The following is a 12,527-nucleotide window of genomic DNA, read 5'->3' as shown; positions in this document are numbered from 1 at the left end:
ACCAATGTACAAAAGTTAGTTAATCATGTGTTTAGTTTTAATTAATATTATAGACATAAATAATTCATATTTCATTCAGCATAACAGACAAGCATTCCAAAACAATGTATGAAAATAAGGGATTTTGAATGATTTATTTATTATTTTTAATAATAATAATAATCTTATCATGGATGGCACTCTGCACTCGTTGCTTAACTGGATTCCTAAAAAATTCTAATTTTTGTTACATCTCAAATTTAATTCTAAGAGTATATATATAAAAATAAAATAAATAAATAAATAAATAAGTCAAGTAAATCAAAACTGAACTAGGATTGGGGTTAAATTTTTAAAAACAATTACCTGGGTTTTTACACATGCATGTCATGTTCTACCCATTGTATGAAACAGCCAGAGATGCAATAAGAAATGTAACATAATTAAGTTCCAAGTTAGCATCAGGATCTAAGCATAGCAACCAAAGTACCCTTCCAAGTTCATTTATTCGAATCAAGAAGTTCGTGTCAAGTCCACGCTTCTAACGAATGCACATCAACTAAATGGCTACCAAACCTGATCAAAAGTTAAGTTCTGTCCCATGTTTAATTGCATGCCCAGGCAACGGAGATGCAATGAATGATGCATCGTCGTGAACACCATTACATATGCTTAGCTTACTTGCTGTTGGTGCGCTCCATACATTGGATAAGGAGTCCCTCCATATACATACATGGTTGGATCAGCAGCATATCCGAAGCCATCAAAAAATGGTCCCCTGTAGTATGCCCCGCTCCATTGATTTCCATAGTCAGCTCTTGACTGCAGACAAAGGACATGAACAACACAAGATTTTGATCCAAAGTAAGCAAAAGATGGATTTGGTTCCCTAGGAAAGGTGACACGTATGAAGTGGTTGCCTGCTCGTATGAAGTGGTTCGCAGCAGGCAACCTTGGCTTTTCCCACAGCATACTCTATGAACAGCTTGACTCTGCCCTAACATCAACACTGGAGGAACAGTGTTGTGACTAAAAGAGCCTAGGCAGCTCTACCGAATGGCATATATGCCATTCAAAGAAACAAAAAAAATAATGTTTCCTAAGAAATGAGACAATGTGGAAAGTGGAATTTTATTAATTGCCACCAATTCAATCGAATTATGTACATTTTCTTGGAGAAAAAACTCGTGGTAATAACTAATGAGAGCACATGGGAGGGTTTTGGGAAAAGCATGCCATGTAAGTTCAACAACAGAAAAAGAGAGTTTCAAATTCTCTAATAGGAAAGCCAAAAAAATTTGTTAAAATTTTTTAGGATATATTGGTTCATCTTTCGGAGAAATACCTTCACTTCCTAGAAACATAAAAAAGCATATAAATATTACTTTAACATGCATCTTTATCCAGCTTCACATCCCCCATACTATTTTAAAATCAACTTTCCAATCCCTCCAAAAACGCTTTTGCTATAGTTTTGTTCTAAAACTATGTATATATTTCCAAAGTTTGAATCACGTACAATCTACATGAGAAAAACATCCCATTTCGAAAGCTTGACCAAACCACTGCACTTTCCATTTCAACTACTCCATATACATTCACAACATGTTTCCACAAAACATCACCACATATCCTTAATCATAGACTCTCCAACTTCTTGAAAACATGAAAACGAGCAGCAACAATAGAGTACTGACAGGTAAGACAGTATGAAAAGGTCACTCACCTGTTTATTCGCTGGACTACGTCCCCAGGACAGGCGTACTGTTTGCTGTCCAATTGGTGTACCATTCAACTTCTGCATTGCCTCCTCAGCGTTGATTCTTCAAATTCATAACTTTGTTACTTAAATTGGTACAGGAAATTAGGACTAGTTTTAACCAGTAAACTACCTGTTCGCAAATTGTACGAATCCACAACCCTTCCCAACTGGGATTTTTACTGATACAATTTCACCATATTGTGAGAATGGCCGTCTGAGATCGTCATCACTTGCGTTAGGGTCCAGTCCTCCAACAAAAATCTATTAAAAAGGTGCATTAGCCTTATGTTGGCCAAAAAGAAAGATAAGAGAACAAAAAGGGTCAGATAATCAACTGTAGTGTTCTCTGAATCTCCATTCGACTGGGAGCCCGGGGCAGAGACACCATTCGAGTGCCCACCTATTATAATCATTCTAAAGATATTAGACTGCAAATTTACATTTTTGAGTTAAAGGAAAAAAAAACTAGCATGGAGACAACAGATTGATCCAGAACCAACGGCATGGAAAACCACGCTCACAAAATGGACTGACATTCACTGAAACCAGTTTGGTCCAGTAACAGAATATGAATGGGAAAGTGGCATCAGCAAGTATCCCGTAAATCTAAAGGTCATTTAGAGATTACAAATCAAGGCTTGAATCTTGATAAGGGAATGATGAAATGACTACAAAAAAAATTTCAGGTCAACGATAGAATAAAAAAGATATGCCATCAGCAATGGCTGTTACTGCTGCTCATATTGTCCAAGCATATCAATTAAATTAGAAATGTATGAAAGAGATACATATAAAGCACTGAAGAAACAAAACAACTGAGATTAAGATTGCTTATCAATGCCTTGAGATGAGTACTGTTGTTGATAACCAGATGCCTTCCTTGGTGTTGCTGCACCTATTCGCATGGGCCTGCTAGAACAATAGGCACCATTCATTTCAATCATAGCTTGTGATCTTTCATTGTCATCTCCAAACCTAACAAAACCATAGCCTTTCGAACGACCAGTATTGGCATCAATGACAACTTTAGCAGCTTTGACAGAGGGAAATTTACTAACAAAAGTTTCGTGAAGCAAAGTATCGGTCACATCAGCAGCTAAATCTCCTACGAAGATAGAAAGATCGGAACCATTACTTGAACGTTTATCACCCATGCTAAATGAAGCCCAATTCAATCGAAAAAGTTGATCTGTGTTAGGCATAGTAAGACAAGAATAAGATTGTAGAACTTTCTCAGCAGCAGCATGTGTATAGAATTCCACAAATCCATATCCCTCGGAAGAACCTGTTTGCTTATTGCGAATTACCTTAATGGCTGCAACCTGCACAAGTATTATTTGTCATAGTGATATATGAAGTATGAAAGATGAATTGAAGTCAATAAAAGGAATTAGGTAAGTTTAGCTACAGGAAGATGAATCAAAAATCTTAAAAAATCTGTTTTTTGAGCATGAAATCCTAGCTAAGAACTTTGGCTTTCAATCACAACTTTCGCTGATAATACATCATAACAAGAGAAAATGAAAATGCATATGAAAACAATGAACAAATATTTTTCACTGGGAAACAAACACAAACATAACCCTAGTTAAACTGTCAGCTTTTTAAATAAAATACAAGAAATTCTTACTGAAAGTTCAATTGATTTTGCCTTTTGAATGGGCATCCCTCTGCTAAAATGTACGGGAGGCGTTTTCATCCATTTTCAAAATTAAATCTCTCGCAACCAATTCATGATACCCAAAAAAAACATTTCACAAGCAGATTTTCAAATTTTAAACTAACCATACTCAAAAATCATTTCAAAAGTACAATGAAACACAACATTGTATCAAGTTCCCAAAAATTTTTTAGCAAACCACAAATCTTTCAAGATTAAACAAAACCCTTGAGTTGAAAATACCAGAAAGCTCAATTTAAAGGATCTTAATAGACCATCCATTGCATCATGCGTTGGAATGATGAGGAAGGGGTCATTCTAAGATAATGACGCATGGAATTTCAATCTTCTGAAATTTTAAGCACGAGATAATTATCATAAATATTTTAGCTGAAACATTATTTAAAAAAATAGCAAAAAAAGATTAGTTTTTCAAGCAAGTTTATAGTCAAAGGTTATAATTTTGAGCGTTTCTCTACCCCAATGAATGTTAGAGAGGCAAATGAGCAGAACCTCGATAGTTGATAAATATTTTGGAGAACTTTAGGGATTCTGAATTTGTAATCTATTTAAATGGATAATTTAGGTCCATATACTTGTACAAAATCATAAACAATGGCAAACTCACTATGTAGGAATTAGGATCGATATTTATGGTTTTACCAATAGCTATACTAAGACGTTTCAAATCATACAGCCCAAGAGCCTAGGGGTGTAAACGAATCGAGCCGGTTCGCGAGCTTTTCTAGTCGGCTCGATAAATATTTGATTCGTATTCGAACTTATCGAACTCAAGCCGAATCCAAACATGTTTGAACTTTTTTTCGAGACGAGCTCGAGCAAAAATTATTTGTTCGATAGTTCGCGAGCATTAATATTTTATTAATATAATATAATTAATTAATTATATATTAAATATATATATATTTCGAATCTTTTCGGACATTTGGAGCATTTCGAACCATAATATCCAAGCAATAGTTCGAATAATTCACAAATAGGTTCGAATATTTCGAGCCGAACTCGAACTTCATTTCGAGCCGAGCTCGAGCTAAAATATTTGAAATTTTCGAGCTTCGGATCGAGCTCGAACTCGAATATACTTAAATCGAGCCGAATTTGAGCCTTAAATTTTTACCATTATTCGGGTCGATTCGGTTCGTTTGCACTCTTACAAGAGCCACTAGGTTGCAACTAATGAGAATTGATCGTATGACATTGAAAATGATATCAATTGTAAGATCGAGCAATTGTCACTTTATTAAAAGTTATAACCAATATTAACAATGCATTTTAAATTTTTTAAACTGCACAACCTAAACGCTACATTTCGATTCTTCTCCTAGAAGGGGCTATTGGCTAATTATTGCTACCCAACATATAAAATAGCCAAGTGAAACAAACACAGCCCCAAAGTTTTAAATTATTATAAAATCAAATACCTTGCCTTTATATTATGGTAGAAGAACCAACGAAAAATTATGTCACCTCCCTGCAATTGAAAAGCTTTCAAATTTTATAGTTTCGTGCCTAAGATGAGGTTAAGCTCTTCCACTTCCATGCTTCTGGTGCAAATTAAGTGTTCATATTGAATAATGTAGCCACAATGTTATATTAAAAGTTTCATATTGAGCTAGGAAACAGAGTAACTATATGATGAGCAACTCTGAAATAGAAAATGAGAAATAGTTGACAATCTAACTAGGCAAAGGAAATGTTATTGCCACGGTATTCAAGAGAATCAAGACGCATTAATCATTCTAGAAAGCTGTCGAAATAAATAAAACTGGTACACCATCTCAGCATATTAGAAAAACCGAAGTATGCATTACAAAACAGAAGATTTAAAAGTTAAATGCTGCTTTACCAAAAAGTAAATGTTTAATAGGGGAAATAGTGTCATCACTCCAGAATGACCAACTTGCAGAACCCCAGTTCACGCATAAGCAACCTCATCATTCAACAAATACATTCTAATTATAATCACGAAATACTACGAAAGTACTAAAATGCCATCAACAGTTTTATATTCTGAATTAACTGCTATAAGAACCAATTACCCAAAAGAAAAGAACAAACGTCACCAAGAAATAGTAACTGACTAGCTATACGGGCCAAAACAACATTATTCATTAGTAATATTGTACCATGAACTTCTGAAAATTTTCTAACTCATAGCTGACCCATCACTCAACAAATACTTTCGAATTCCAATTCGGAAATGCTACAAAAGTATTCTAATGCTATCCACGTTGTTATATTCTGAATTAACTGTTATAAGCACCAATCACAAACACCCAGAAAACAGTAACTATACAGACCAAAAAAGCATTGTTGATTAACATATGCATCATGGAGCCCCCGAAAAATTTTCCAATTCATAGCCAACTCATCACTCAACATTACATTCTAATTCCAAATGAAGAAATACCGAAAAGTACTCGCATGCAATCAACAAAATCCATCTGCACAACGAATCAATCACTAAAGCTAAGTCACCAATTTCAACTATTAAAAATCACATCTTTACACTAACTTCGACTCCATTACCTATCATACATCTTTTAAACAATACCATCAACGATTAACCAAGAATCAAAAACAAAAACCCATTAAAAGAACCATCAATTTTACTTAAAAGAAAAAAAAAAGTAGGCGTAAAAAAAATACACAAACGTATACCTCTCCCGTGGAAGCAAAGCAGTTTCGGAGATAATCCTGATCCATCCAGTTAAGGAGGTCACCAACCCAAATCGTGCGGTTCTCCCCATTGGTGCTGCTATGCTGCGGAGACGGCGGCGGAGGCTGGTGGGGGTGATACGGCACGTAATGCGGTGGGTAATGCGGCGGCGCCATCATCCCATGCTGCATTACCATCCCCGCCGCTGCGGCCGGGTACTGCATCGCCACCCACTGCTGCCCCGGAATTGCCGGCAACAAATGCGGCTGCGGCGGCGCAAAATGCTGCCCGCCACCAACACCCTTGTTAATGCCATTACTACTTGCATCATTATTGCTGTCTTTATTTTTGGTAGATTCAGACCCATTATTGGCTTGCATTTTCAAGGAATTATAGTATAAAACCAAGGTGTGATGATGATAAGGAATCTTTCCAAGAATAAATATATAGATACACAGATATATGGGATAGTGTTGTATGTATATGTGTGTGTGTATAATATGTGGGAATGAATCTGAGTTATTGAATGAAAGAGGAGTGGAGATTGGAGGCTGGGGAAGAGGATTTATGATGTTTTCGTGGAAGCCCTGAGATGACCATGCCAGCCGTTGGATGGGGCCATTCACTTTCAATCTGAACCCTTAAATATGCTTACAGATTCACTACTATTTTATCTTTTATTTATTATGTACTTCATATAAAAAAAAGTCAAAATTAAAACAACAAATCAATGACCAAATATATTTTTTATGGGACAAAAAAATATATATAAAGTCAAAATTTAATCAGTATTTTATGTTTTAGTACACGAACTTTCTTTTAAAACAAGGGGTAATTATTTTAAAATCCCTAAACCTAAACATAAATTTTTTCTAACTCTTTACATTCAAATTTTTTAGTTTGCACTCCCTAGTGGTCCCCAATTTTGATTAAACAAGTATTTAACTAATCTTTTGTACTTTGGCATTGTTTTATCTATCGAACCAGTTCATGTCGTGAAGAACTATTGGTTGCGCAAGGTTTCCAGCCTATATACTTTAGATTAGGGTCCAACATGCTTCCGTAAAGTAAATCAAATTTAAATACCTCTTTGACCATAATATCGTCGGGTCATACCTGCCGAGTTTTACGAAGTGCTTCTCACACTCCAACCACGCAGTCGCAACAGATGGTTTCTGCACAAGCTCCTTCAACGACACCCAGCATAGCCTTAATTCGTTTTCTACCTTAAGGCGTATGATATATAAATTTAATTATAAAATATGAACATGAAAGAACAAGAGACTTTAGAAAAATTATTCAGACATAATATTATTACATAAATCAACTCCTTTGAAGAGGAGAAGACAACTTGTTTAGCTACTCATAGTAGCCTCGTTCTTGAAATACATAAACGAAAACTTATTACAATAGAAAGAGAAATATTACAACAATTTTATTCGTAAGAAAACTGAAGGGAATGATCGATGTCTTCAGCTTCCTCAAATGCCTGTATTTATAGCTGTAGTACCACTCGTTTCACCGAGAAACTTCAGGGAATCTTACAGCTGTCTTGTCTTTATTTATGTCATTATTGATGGCATCTTTTACTAGTGGAGGAGACAGCTGTCTTGAATTTTTTATGTCATTATTGATGGCATCTTTTACTAGTGGAGGAATCACATGCCTGCCACTTTCTTTTGGCTTTATTCTCCTCACATGCCTGCTTTATTGTTGTCGGGGCATCTTTTGCTTTTGAAATAGACCCCTGTGAAAACGCATCTTTGGTGGTCCTTGTCCACCTTTGCTTGTCTCGAAAAAATCCTTTCGATCCGTTCGGGGTCTAAAGGTTTTTCCAAATTCTGGCTCCTTCTGATTTGGGCATTCTGGGCAGATATTCTCTGACCATCATCCAATATGAGCCATGTTACAAAATTTTCGGCGAGTTTCTTTACTCCCCGGCAGCTTGTTGTTCCACAATAGATTTCTCTTTTTTTCGAAGAGTTCTTCCACAAATGCTGTAGTTTTTCCTGTCATTGTGTTCAACAGGAACGATCCGTTCACAGAATTCTGATAAAATTTGAATGGAAACTTGACTTTGTCCATTTCAGTAAGACAGACCCAAATACCCCTTGCCCTTCTGGTTGAGATCTCATTTTCCCCGAAAGTGGACACCAAGGGTATTTCTTCAGTTTTAGGATCTTTGATAAATTTATGACTGTTTATCTCAGGTCTCCTCAGCTTGATAAAATGAAAGGGTTCGTGTGATCCTTTCACTGTTGGTTCTGGAGCTGCACTGAAAAAATATAACTCAAGCACATCTCCTCTGGACAATGATCATTATTTGTCCATGTTTCTTGGACTGCTTCCTGAATCCATTTTGGTAACTGTGATATCTCCAGAAAGCTTGGTGACGTTGTATAAACTGAGGCCAAAGCCCCAAATTCATACCAGAGTTTTACATCTTTAGGATTGACATTGTTTTTTAGCCAAACCCTTGGATATATTCCTGCAACATCAACCCTGCAAGTGTTCGGGTTGATTTCATTCCTTGTATTCAATTTCTCCCACTTCTGTTGATAAACCTGGAATGGAGAAATAATAGATGGATTAGTATCAATCTTAGATTTGCCCTTGTCAGTGTTGGGCCTAAGATTGATCTCTTTCTCTTTTACCCCAGAGGCGGAGGGTTGACTTGATGAGTTATCCTCATCAATTGCTGCTTCATCCAGATCATCAAAGGCTGATGATAGATTAGCTCTTGTTTCTTGAGTTTTAGATTCCTCAACATCTTGTTTCACAACCGGTGGTTGTATTTCTTGTTCTTGTAAAACCAATGGTTTTAGTATATCTTGTTTATGAGAAACCAATGGTTTCTTTATAGCCTTCACAATTGGCCCTTGAATAGCAGCCCATAGTTGTGTTTGAGCTTGCATACATCCTGTAATTCGATTAGATACTTTGATCCGATCAGCTTGTTGTAACCTTCCGGCCATTTCAGCATTAATGGCTAACTGGTTGAACTCGTTTTGAAGCAACCCAAGGTGTTCCCTGAGATGCCTCTGCATTTTCAGGATGGAATCCACGTCACTGCCTTCCATCTCTTGTTAAAAAATCTGCAAGAATATTTTCATGAGATTTAATAATAACAATATCAAAAATATAATTTTGACATAATGCTTGCCATCTTAATAACCTAGCTTTCTCAGGTTTAGATTCAATCTTATTCTTTAGGAAAGCTTTTACCTGGGTGTTATCAACCTTCAGAGTGAATTTTTTAGCAAGTAAAAATAATGGCCATTTTTCAAAAGCCCTTTTAACCGCATAAAATTCCTTCTCGTTGATATGCCATCTAATGGCCTCAGATTCTGAAAAAAGACCGCTACAGTATCTACATGGTATTTCCCCATCTGGAGTGATTTTGGTAAGGACTGCCGCCCACCAATCGTCGCTGGCATCCGTAAATAATACCAGATCATCTTCATCTACGGGTATAGCCATTTTTGGGAGATTCTTACATATCTCTTTTAATTGGTTTACCCCTTTAGTATGGTCATCGGTCCATATAAACCTAGCATCCTTTTTTAACAAAAGACTGAACACCTTTCTGTACATTGCTAGATTGTTAATGAACATCCCTGCAAAATTAACTACTCCAAGAAAACTCTGGAGTTGTTTTACATCTTTGAGTTTATCTGGAAAATTCTTTACCTTTTCCACAATATGAGGTTGTAGAATTATTCCAGTTTCATCAATCTCAATACCGAGGAATTCAATTTTCCTTGTTTCTATGACTGCTTTCTTTTCAGATAACACCAGTCCTTCTTGTTTACAAATTTTAGAGAAAATCTCTAAGTGTTTAACGTGTTCGTCTATATTTTTTGATGCTATAAGAATATCATCAATATAAACAAACATAAAGTTGAAATAATCTTTAAAAAGGTTATCCATCTTTCTTTGAAATATCTGGGGTGCATTAGCCAATCCCATAGGCATAACTTCCCAAATATAGTGTCCTTGTGGAGTAAAAAAGACTGTGAATTTCTTACTGCCTTCTTCCATTCTTATCTGGTAGAATCCAGACTTACAATCAAATTTCGAAAACACTCTAGCATTTCGTACACAGCTAATTAGATGTTCTCTACTAGGTATGAAGTACTCGTCAAACTCCAGGATTTTATTAATACCTTGGTAGTTAATAACTAACCTAGGTTTCCCTCTTTTTATTTCACCATGATTTCTGACCAGAAAACCTGGGCTACTATATGATGAAACTCCTTATTTGATTACACCAAGGTCCAAATGTTCCTTGATAATCATTCTCATATCCCTTTGATCTGTTATGTTCATCAGGATAGGCTTATATCTGACGAATTCATACTCTTTGCCTTCCTTTAGAGTAAGACTGGCTTTGAGTTGATTTCTATCCCATCATGCCAAAGGATGCTCATTATAACTTTCTTTGAGCCTCTTTTTGACATCTTCAAGGGATACCTTATTTTCTAACTCTATATCTCTATGATTTAGAGTTACCTTGAGAAGCTCCATATCCTCTGTTTGGAGTTCTTGTTCTGTTGTTATTTTCAACATGGTTTCTCCAAACCTTCTTGGATCTTTCATTTTTGGGTGAAAAAGTTGTCCCTTATCACCACGCTGGCTACGAAATATTATCGGCAATTGTCGATAAAAAACAACTTTGAGTCTTTGAACGATAATTTTATGATCACAAATTGTAGTGAACATAAGTCTTCTTGACTCATTGTCTTGTGTGTACTTCTTAAACATTTGTAAGAAGTTATTTCCTAACAGGATATCAGCTCCTGTATCATGAAAATAGATTGGTGGTGTCTTTACCTTGTACCAAGGTGTCTGACCTGCTCCTCCTATAAGGATCTCTGCTTGTTTTATTCCTTTGCAAAGAATTAAAATTCTTCGAGAGAAATCTCGTCCAGCAATTTTTGGCAAATCTTCTTCACATTTTTCAGGGAAGACTCCTCTTTTTGCTGTACAAATTCCTGCTCCCGAATCAATATAAGCTGCAAAGTATTCAGCCTTATATTGTTCATACAACATCCCTATCGGAATGTATATGGAGAAAGGACTTGTTGTCATTTTTTAAAGGGATTACTAAATGGCCCTGCCATTTTTAACAGACTGTGTTGTAACTCAGTAATCCGATTAAGACTATTCACTTTTAGTCTTCCTAAGGCTTTAGAAGGTAGAGTATGGTTACTCCTTTCTACCTCTTCAATGCGATCTAGTAAATCATGTTCATGACTTACTAATTTCAACAGCTGCTTCTTCCTCTGTTTGTAAACAGAGTTCTCGAATCTGATTAAGGGAACTGGTTCCGATGACTTGTAATATCGAATACTATTTTCACTTCTTTCCATCATTCTGGAGATCTGAGTTTTCCTATTATAGAAAACTCTTTTTCTTCTGGTGGAATTTCTTGAATAGGAGATTTGTCCCATCTCCTACTTGTCATTCGGTTTCCTTGAAAAGATAACCTTCGAGGTTCTATTTTAAGGTCTCTGTATAGAACTGGTCTGTCTTGGATTTGAATGTCTGTTTCCTGAATTAAAGAAAACTCGATTCTTTCTGGGTATATTGCATGAGCAACTTTCCCAAAGATCTCTGAAATTTCAATGAACTCATTTCTAATAAATAATTCAGAATGATGAGTATTAGAAAGAGAATGTGAAATTTGATATGTAATAGAATATGGTCTATTACCTTCCTTCATTAGTCTCTTTTCCTTGAAGTTTTGATGCAACGTCAAGGCTCGACTAAAGTCCCTGTCAGCTAAATTGTAGGCTATTCTTGGATAGATAACTCCTACAATTTTTCCTGCACAAAGATTTCCTGAGATAGTACCCAGGACAGCATCTTGAATATTCCCCATTCTTTTATCGCATACTACGATATCTATGGGTGAATCTATTCCTTCTTTAAAAGTTGCCTTGATCATTATTTGGATTGCTCCAATATGAATCCAAGACATCGTCCTTGCTACCTCACCTTTCAACTTTTGCAATTCCTCTCTTATTTCTTCAAAAGGAATTAACTGCATCTCTATTTTATTATTTGTTAACTCCATGGGGATTACCATTTCCTTTCTGGATACTTTGTAAATCAAATTATGTCTTCTTTGTCTAAGCCCTAGGTTGCCTAAGACTCTTTCTACTTGTCCTGCCGAAAATCCCTGGTACTTTTGTAACGTTGGATTTTCTCTCATAATCCTTTGGACCATATTATGAGATATCGTGGTTTGGCTAAAGAATCCAACCAAACTTTCATGTGTTTCATGCCAAAACACTTCTTCTTTATTCTGATTCTGATTCTGATCCATCCTCAGAATCTTCTTGACTAAACAATATCTCTTCTTCGTATATCCTTTTATCTGAGGGGATATCCTCAAATTGATATACTAGGACTAGATCTTGAAAGAAGACCGCATCATCCAT

At 35.9% G+C, this 12,527-nt stretch overlaps 1 protein-coding gene across 1 annotated transcript; it reads right to left on the bottom strand.

Moving 5' to 3' along the window:
- Positions 1-400: 400 nt before the first annotated feature.
- On the bottom strand, positions 401-6,600 carry LOC140879557 (polyadenylate-binding protein RBP47-like). The gene is made up of 6 exons (XM_073283319.1): positions 6,084-6,600; positions 2,583-3,063; positions 2,077-2,141; positions 1,872-2,002; positions 1,706-1,802; positions 401-801 (listed from the first exon to the last, which is right to left on the bottom strand). Exons 1-6 carry the CDS (start codon positions 6,459-6,461, stop codon positions 652-654), a joined length of 1,302 nt encoding a protein of 433 aa, XP_073139420.1. The 5' UTR covers positions 6,462-6,600; the 3' UTR covers positions 401-651.
- Positions 6,601-12,527: the final 5,927 nt, after the last annotated feature.

The sequence above is a fragment of the Henckelia pumila genome, chromosome 2 (assembly GCF_033568475.1).
Source record: "Henckelia pumila isolate YLH828 chromosome 2, ASM3356847v2, whole genome shotgun sequence".
Lineage (NCBI taxonomy): Eukaryota > Viridiplantae > Streptophyta > Magnoliopsida > Lamiales > Gesneriaceae > Henckelia > Henckelia pumila.
Note: the sequence above shows the minus strand (reverse complement) of the source record. Positions and strands in the feature narration are given on the sequence as shown.

What these genes read in the sequence shown, in the direction of transcription:
- LOC140879557 (XM_073283319.1), bottom strand. Translation starts at nt 6,461, where the DNA reads ATGCAAGCCAATAATGGGTCTGAATCTACCAAAAATAAAGACAGCAAT. An exon ending in GAGATTCAGAGAACACTACA is followed by an intron (nt 2,003 to 2,076) that starts GTTGATTATCTG and finishes CCTTTTTAATAG; the next exon opens with ATTTTTGTTGGAGGACTGGA. An exon ending in TTCGTACAATTTGCGAACAG is followed by an intron (nt 1,803 to 1,871) that starts GTAGTTTACTGG and finishes ATGAATTTGAAG; the next exon opens with AATCAACGCTGAGGAGGCAA.